Here is a 9,195-nt window from a genome sequence, read left to right as displayed (position 1 = left end):
TTCAGCTATGAATGGTGAAGTCTGTATAAGGTAAGGGGAGGTATTTATGGTTGTGTTAGACTGCTAACATGTTAACGACGACAGATTTTACTCAAGGAATATTCAATTTCTGTGTAGACCTCTTAAAAAAAGATATTTTTACAGTACAGGAAATGAGAAAGGAAACGGTAATGTGAGTGAGAACAGCAATCAGATCTATGATATGTTTAGTGAAAAAGCTGTACCACTATGCCTGAGGAGCTGTTGAGCAAGGCACTCAGAAATACAAGTCGTAGCAAATCTATAGGCACTACAACAATATGGAAGAACATGAACTACCGGATGCAAAATGGGAAATCAGGCACTACAGGAATATGAGATATGTGGTAAGGTGTCAAGGAAAAAAACAGCATTGAAGGATACAATAGTATGGGAAGATTGATGTAACAGTAAAATAGTAGGATAGCACTGCACATTGTGTAACCTGATAAAAATAAATAAAAGGAAAGGGTGAGATCTGGAATTGTTTGGAGGGAAGAAGGGCAAGAGACCCATGTCAGGCAGAGTTGGGAACCTCCTGGGAAACCCCTGGTCAGACTGGATTTGCTTGGAAAATCACCTGTGCTATTTCTTTCTGAGAGACAAGCGGTAACACAGATAGTCTTCCACTGTGGAAGACTTCAGATCCCCAGGTTCAGCTGAGGGAGATCATGACACAAACATGAAGTGACAAGCTGGGTTCAAGGCCAATCTCAGAAGTCCAGTCAAAAACCTCAGAAAAATGCCAGAGACAGAGCTGAGAGCAGCCTACAGGCACTCACGTAGCTCAGACCAGGAACCCCCAGGCTCATAGTGCTCCAGGGCTGGAGGCTGATGTTGGGAGGGGGAGGGGGGAGATCCAGGTGAGTTTGGTCATCGCAGTTAAGGCCTATTGGGTGCCTGCAGGGCCCTCACACAAATAGTGATGACACAATTGTTCTTGACTAATATTTGCTCAACAAGAGGCCCTTCCCTCCATCCATTCTTTTGGTTAAAACCCAAAGAAGATTTTTTTAATGAAGGATTATGCTGTTTGTTCAGTAATGAAATTAAAAATCCATGTCTCCAGAATCCAGAAGATTCCGTCTAAAAAGTGTGACACTGTCTTTTATTCAACTCTAGCTTTTGCACTTAGATACACATCTAGATTTTTTCATAAAAGCTTTTTCTTCACACATTTTCATAGTAATTTTCAAGTAAATTCTGTACTTCAAATAAAGTTTTTATTTGAAGTATTTTTATTATAAAAAAAAATATTTCGGAACAGGAAAGGTTTTTGTAATGTGTAAGAAAGAAACTCAGTTGTCTGGTCACTCTCACCAAATAACACACACGTGAAAAGGCCCACATGGTTCTGTCAAACCAAGGGAGAAGTGAAATTTGCATTTGGCGGCCATACCACGTTTCCCTCTAACCAGCACCCTTAGTGATGCCTTTCATCAGCGCAGACCCCGTGCTGTGGCTTGCAGGACCTGACCGCGAGTTCAGAGTGGGTGTAGGGAGAACTCTGCGTCATCGGCATTCAGGTCAGTAACACAGTTTATTTGTGCAACTTGTACAAGGACCCATGGTTCACAAGAACTAATGATCACCAGTAGCACTGGAGGACTCCCATCATCACACCTTCTTAGACTAACCGACCCTCTGACAGCTCCCAGTATTTATGCTGCCTGGCTGAAGGATGAGGAGTACAACGTACAGAGATCCTGCGCCTTTCTCTGTTGGAAATAACCTCTACATCAGAAGAACAAAGAGACTAATCTAGTCCCTCCCTTAAACCACCCTATTTTTCTTGCCCATCAGCTTCTTTCTTACTCCTCCATCCTACAAACAATAGATCATAAAAAGTGAGGAAGGCAAGAGCAACTAGATTCCCAACTTATTTGCCAGTACAGTTGCAGAGGGTGCCAGCAGCAAGCCAGAGGTATTAGTGAAATGTCCATCCATGCACCTAAAACCAAGTTTGCACCAAGAAGCACTTTTCAGTTAGAGTAATTATTCTGTCAACTTCTAACATGTCTAGCGAGCCCGAATGGAGGCAGCATTAAGTATTCCATTGCCCCTCAGAGCAGCTGGGCTTGTGCTCAGTATCAACTAACTACAGCTTGCTTTTCCTAGGCCTTGCACAGGGCGCTGCTGCTGCAGATTTCACAAGGCCTCAGGCCGCTTAAAAATAAGCCCCTGCTGATACCAGCATTGAGCTGTTGTTCTGGCCTGTACCAAGCAGCTGTGGCAGAAACCAGGCTGGTATGAGAAGCAAGCAAAAGACAGGAGGAAGGAAGAGGAAGAGCAAAAAAAACATGTAGCACATCATAGATATAATACTATGTGTCCTTATCTACACATGGCAATGGCTTAATTTCATTGATAGCCTTCTGATAAGCTAACCACAATGAGATCTTTCAATCCCTATTGCCAACACCATCAAAAGCATGTCTTATAAAGCGTTAAGGAGCCATTGGCTCTTAAGGCTGACGCAAAACGATTTGTTTGCACATGTTCAACTTTACTGAATTTATAGGCTACATTTTAAAAGAATGACAAAATCTTTGCAGGGTAAAATATGGTACGCGCTGCACTTAAAGAAAACAGATGGCTGTTGTGTTTTCTGTTCTGACCTGCTTTGGATATACCTGTTGAATTTCAGCAGTATTTACAAGCCCTACTCATTGGTCAAGATCCTATACTGCCTGGCACTGTTTGGACATCAACTAGAAAGATTACATCTTGCCCAAAGAACAAATAAAAAGTGTATACAGAGAGAACGCTGCAAAGGAAGTAGAAAAGACAATATGCTTTTGTAAACCTCTCAGTTACACCATAGGCTTTCTAAGTTTATATTTTAGTCTATGTTAATCCAAAAAGACATGTCAGAGAACAAATGAAAGGAAAAAAAAAAGGAAATAGTAATGGGACAGAGTCTGTAGAAGTAATTTTCACCTCAACAGTTGAGTGTGACAGTGAAACAAGACCTGGTCTACCTGGAGACTTTGTCAACAGAAGTACATCTTCTTGCTGCATTTGCCATAATGCAGCTTTTTATTAGTCACCAGACAGTCAAAGAAGGGCTGTATCCCTGGCTGTCACTCTCCTGACACAGAACTCAGGTTCATGTTTCCACCTGCAGGTGCAAGCACAATCCTCCTTCCTCAGCACTTCACACCTAAATCTTGGGCAAGTTTAGTCCCAAAATGATGACCACCCATTGGTGTTTCCTATCATTTAAAAAGCTTTAAAAATATCAAAATTTATATTCTTCCCTTCAAGTTTAAAAAAAAAAAGGAAAGAAAAAGTTAAGTATGTATTTCAGACATTCTTTGCACAACATTATTTTCAGTCCATATGTTGTATCCCATGGTTAACATCTTCAGCAAAAATCTATTTAAAAAACAGGTCTTTGAAGCAGTTTCTGATGACTCTTACAGTTCTCAGCCCATGTGTGAGAGACACTTTCTGCATTAGTGGATACATGTATAATTTGTGTAAGGAGATGAGATTAGATTATCAAACAGTATAGCAAGACAAATAACTGTGATTAAGTGGTAATTCAGCCCAAAAGGACAACATTCGTAAGAGTCTTACGTAAAATATACTAACATTCATAAGAGTCTTAAGTAAAATATACTAACATACTAATTGAATATACATGAAATAAAACAAAACCAGAAGATAAAAGGGACATCCACTACCTCTCACAATTCTTTACTAATTATTCTTCCATTTATTTTCTGGCCTTACACTTACTGACACTATGATGAAAAAAAAATATTTGTATTTTAAACAGTTCCACAGTAAGGAATCTAGTACCTGGAAATTCCAGAATTCTTCAACTAGATAACCCTTAACAGCTTGGAAACTGAAAGAAGATTGAAATAAATTGAAATTGAAAATTGAATTGAAAATTGAAATTGAAAATTCAATTGAAAATTGAATTGAAAATTGAAAGAATTGAAAGAAATTGAAAGAAGATTATATCCATGCTGTCTCAGGTAAGTCACCTCACATACTACAGGGAGTCATCAAGGTCAGTCATTTCTCTGGCTCATGCAGCAAATCAAACACACAAAGCCTTACACAGTGTGTAAGAAATTTACCCACATATCAAAACCTCCAACAAATGGCTTGTAATAGAAATAAAGTACCAAAGAGGACAAACAAGATATAATATTCATGTTTAGCCTGTTTCTCAATTATTCAGGTTGCTTGTCCGTTGCCACACTGAACCGAATGGGGACTTGCTTAGGTGTGGAGTTGAGTTGGTCCCTCTGCATTATGTGGTATCTGGAAGTGAGCAGGGCTTCTGAGACCAACATTTTCCACAGTATGGGTTAGAGCTTCACTGGGAGTCACAATATGATCCAGGGGATATGCACCGCTCAGACTGCTGCACACATCCCTGGGCCAGCAGCAGCAGATTTTCTCCCTCAAGGGGTAAGAACAAATACTACTTTTTTCATGCCCTCTCAAAACTATAGCTGTAGAAGGTTTGTTTCTTGAAGAAAAGCTGGAGATGCATATAAATGCTTTACACACCTAAATTCTCTATTGCTGCACCTGAGCAAGTGCACAGATTAACACCCTTCTGCAGAGAACACCTTCACTCCAGCTTTCTAAAGGTAGTCCCTGTATTCCCCTGATGTCCGAACATCCTTAGTGAAAGGAAGTAATCCTACTATGTGCCTAACGACAAAAGTCATAGTGGCATCTGTTATGATATGGAAAAAAATACAAAGTACAAACTGTTCCAAAGTACAAACTGTTCCAAAGAAATACAACAGAGAAGTTATTAACTTTAGAGTACTATTGAACTCATGGCAAATACCCACCTTTATTGTATTTTTAACTAATACCACCTGTGAACACAAATACCAGCTATACTGCAACTGAAGATAGTATCTTCAACAAACAGAATGAACATAATGTGGATAGACTATCAGGGAAAGTCAGATAGGGGCAATGTCCTTTAACCAGCCAATTGAAATAGCTGGAGAAAGCACACAGACTTTGGGCATGCGTATTTGTCTGAAGGAGGACATATTTTACAAAAGGCTTATCTAGGCTTTCTAACTAGACTACAATCCTGGAAGAGACTAACTCTAATTTCAAACTGTAGCTACCTACATCCTTCATCCAGCTCCTCTTGAACCCTTTTTTTTCTATTTCCTTTGTCATGGTTTAACCTCGGCTAAGACTTATGTACCACACTGCTGCTCACTGTGGAAGAGGAAAATTGGAGGAAAAGACCAAGAAGCTCACGGATTGAAATAAGAACAAATTAATAATTGAAAATAAATGAATAAAATAGTTATATTAATAATACTAACAATACTACTAATAATAAGTAATTAAAATAATAGAAAACAGAACATATGATACAATTGCTCACCACCTACTGAACAACACACAGCCAGATCCCAGACCAGCGAGAGTGAGAGCCAGAGAGAGACTAAGAGACAGAGCCTGACAGCAATCACAGCAGAATCCAAGCGAGCCCCACGAGCAAGAGAACAACTGAGAAAGGCAATTGACACACGACCTAATGAATGAGCTAAATGAGCAACCTATGGCTCCCCAGCCCATCCCCAGCTTATATACTGAGCATGCCGTGCGAAGGAATGAAATACTCCTTTGGTTAGTTTGGGTTAGCTGTCTGAATTGGGAACACATTGCTGTGTCAGAAGCTGAAAAAGTCCTGCTTAGCACCAACTACAAAACACCAGTGTTATCAGCACTCTTCTCAGGGCAGATCCAAAACGCAGCCTCACATGGCTAATGTGAAGAAAGTTAACTCTGTCCTGACTGAAACCAGCACATCCTTCTAAAAAGAGTCTGATCTCAGTGTTGCAAACTTTTTGGGACATAGTATTTTCATGAAAGCCATTCGAAATTTAACATGACAGAGAGGATAGAGAAATGGATTCAAAGAGGAATTGATCCACAAAAGCCAAAAAGTGATTTCATACAAGGAGTTATGGATGCACTTTCCTTGGCAGGCCCCACGAATAATCATCAGTAAAGTGTAAGGGGCCCAGCAAATGGCAAAGGCACACACAATTATGGCAAGTGACTTGGCTATTTTCTTGTCTTGCTGCAGCTTTGACCTAGCTCTTGCACAGAAAGAAAAAGATAAGTCATTTTCTGGGGTTACAGAATTGCCTCTGAATGGAGACAAGCTCTCAGTTACCAAAGACTCTTTCTTTGGCCTTGTGGAGGAAGAAACACTGTCCTCTGCTTCCGATGGAGGTGAAGATGATCCTGGCCTTGGCAAGAAGCAAAATCTCCAGGACAGGCTGCCGCTCCTCGGGGGCTCAGATTTTAGCCCTGCACGCTGCCACGCCGCTGGCGCCTCTGGATGTTGTAGAAGATGTGCACGTTGAAGTAGGTCACCGAGAGCAGCGGCACGAAGAACTCCAGGGTGGATGCACACAGGAGGAAGTACCAGTTGTTGAAGAACTCGGCGTAGCACTGATCTGCCGCTACGACGCTGCAGCCGGCCACGTGCTCCCAGAAGAGGATTGCCGGACAGTAGAGGAGGAAGGCAAAGACCCAGATGGCCACCATCTTGATGCCAGGGTTGGACCTTATTGCCTGCTGGGCTCTGTAAGACACCTGCAAGGGGCAAAAAGAAAAAGGTCACACCTGTAGACACACGTTTTGGACTTAGCAGAGTGCTTGGTAATTTAGTGCTGTAGCTACACGGATCAGGTGAAGCTCACCCAAATAGGTTTAATTCATTGAAGTTGACATAACGTAAGGGGGGTCTCTCCACAGGTTAATGTAACTGCGCGAGGGTCCTGGTCTGGGTGATGAATAAAGATCATCCATCAGTACCTAGCAATTTGGTATGCCTTTACTGAGATATCTGTGGTCTGAAGTGCCAGTGGATTAATTAGCATTTTATAGTTGTTCAGAGCATGAGTCCCATTCACTGACCACTGCATAGATTTTACCACATTTTACATGCAAAGAGGGCTATGTGCATCACAGCGCGTAGTCACACAAAATCACACAAGATCTGTCATGTATATTTAACACTCACCTTTAAGCAAATTATTTATTGCACGCTTCCTGAGGAGGTAGGAGTAGATTCCAACTCTGCAAGGCAGCTTTTAGCTGATAAACCCACAAAACCCTCCCTTTTCCTCCCTTTCCCCCCCACTCTGGGGCCAATACATATTTTCCACTCTACAGCGCAGAACAAAGAGAGAGGTATCTCACAGCTCACACCCTGCTCCATCCCTTTCACAGGAGGACTGTGAATGTGTAGTTCTGGGAGCTTAGATATTCAATTGAATAAAAAAGAAGTTATGCATTAATGTCAATAAAGACTATCATACAAATGTCTATAGGTCTTAATTACATTTGGGCAGTGGCCTTAATTTTGCACTCTGTACATGCCGAGTCTTTGGCTTTCCAGTGTAATGTTTCTCATGTGCAAAATGTTTTGGTGTTTGATTTTCCAGATTCCAGCCACATCTCAGGCTTAGACATCCTCCACGGTGTCCTTCACCTCACTGCTCTAGCCCCACTGCCTTTTCCTCCCATGCCCGATTTTAAGTCCAAACCCAAACCCAGTCATTTCAAATTTCCTCTTTCCTTGCCTCCTCTTTACCAGCCTCCTGCCTTACCCTTCTCAGCCCTCAGCCTGCTTTCCCTCAAGCAGTAGCACAACAGCAAACTGCCGCAGAAATTGTGAGAAAAGCCCTGTTTGACCGGCTCCGGGCTGGAGCACCATCAGTGCAGGATATTCAATGCAACTCGCTGCAAATATCTAATAACCTCCACATGCCAGACCATTTTTGAGGGTTATCATCTCGATTAAATCTGGAGCTATACTCACCAACATGGTAAAGGATGGTCAGTATAATCCACCAATGATCTTGCATCAAAATCAGAGAAGCTATAAACAGGGTACTTACAGCTTTAGTAACTGACAGGAAACGGTCGTAGCTGATAAGGACAATGTTAAATACTGAAGCCGTGCACAGGAGGTAGTCCATAATTAGCCAGAGCTTGCAGACACCTCTTCCCAAGTGCCATTTCCCCGTCAGGCTGTAAGGGATGTAGAGAGGCATGCAGAACGCACCTATGGAAAGCAACGACAGAGACACCACGTGATTCGTACGAGTTGCAAACAGTACTCCTGGAAGCAGAGAGAGACACTATTCTGGGGTTTGGCTAAAAAAAAAAAATCTGTAAATGTAATTTATACACAGAATATGTAAGAGTAATGTATATTTATACACAGAATGTATAAATGTAATTTATACTCAGAAATTCTTACGTTCTCAGGAAATCTGATGGTGACTGTCTACATATTAGATCTTAGTGTATTTGGGTGTGCTGATTGCTGGGAATAAGCGCAGGACAGATCAGTAAAGAAGGATCTGCTGAAGAAGAAAACTGCAGTCTAACCAATTTATAGTTTTTAAAGGCATTTAATCAGTGCTGCAGCATATGCACTGTGGTTGCACTCTGATGTGTAACCTCATCGCCGTATATCCTCTAGTCTTTTATCTGTGTTTTCCCCCAAGCACATCTACAGAGGTTGCTAATGTCAGTTATTAATGTAAGATTGGTTAGCATTTGTAAGCTAGAGACAATATATTGTGGTATCTAGAAACCTCTTCTACCAAAGCAGAGCAGACACAGCAGGGGTTTGAAACCTTTTCCCACTTTTAAGAGGTGTTTTAACCTCATGCTAGTTCTCCAGCTGAGATTAACTCCAGAACTATCTTCTGGTTTGTTAAATTCGGTTTTTTCTCCAAAAGGCCTTCCACTGAAGTACTTTTGTAAGAAAGTCATGTTTGTGATTTTATTTTTAAGCCAGCCACTTCCTCATTTTACCACTATTATTCTTTCAAAAGTATGGTGCAAGACCTGATGCAACATTCCTGAAAACACTGATCCACTGGAGACCAATATAAAACTATATGCGGCTTCAGGATCCATTTTAATCAGATTATTCTTTTTCAATATGTCCATCTTAGATCTTAGAAGTTACTCAACATATCCAGGCTGATGTGGCCCACTGACAATAATCCTCTGGGCAATGAGCTGACAAACTTATCAACAGGAAAACGCTCATAGCGCTTTCAGTACTGATGGCTTTTTTTCACATATGCCTTAAATACAAGCAGTACCACTTTTGTACAAAATACTCATTTTTCAGAGTTG

General features: G+C 41.2%; 1 protein-coding gene across 1 annotated transcript in view; it reads right to left on the bottom strand.

Moving 5' to 3' along the window:
- Positions 1–5,836: 5,836 nt before the first annotated feature.
- LOC104510063 (histamine H3 receptor-like) overlaps positions 5,837–9,195 on the bottom strand; it is a 5,248-nt gene continuing 1,889 nt past the window's right edge. Inside the window, 3 exon segments of the mRNA XM_010152200.1 lie at positions 5,837–6,337; positions 6,340–6,627; positions 7,938–8,104. Of these exon segments, the coding sequence (XP_010150502.1) occupies positions 5,837–6,337; positions 6,340–6,627; positions 7,938–8,104 (956 nt within the window).

The sequence above is a fragment of the Eurypyga helias genome, unplaced genomic scaffold (assembly GCF_000690775.1).
Source record: "Eurypyga helias isolate BGI_N326 unplaced genomic scaffold, ASM69077v1 scaffold8565, whole genome shotgun sequence".
In the NCBI taxonomy this organism is placed as follows: domain Eukaryota; kingdom Metazoa; phylum Chordata; class Aves; order Eurypygiformes; family Eurypygidae; genus Eurypyga; species Eurypyga helias.
The sequence above is the reverse complement of the archived record's forward strand: the minus strand, read 5'-3'. Positions and strand labels throughout refer to the sequence as shown.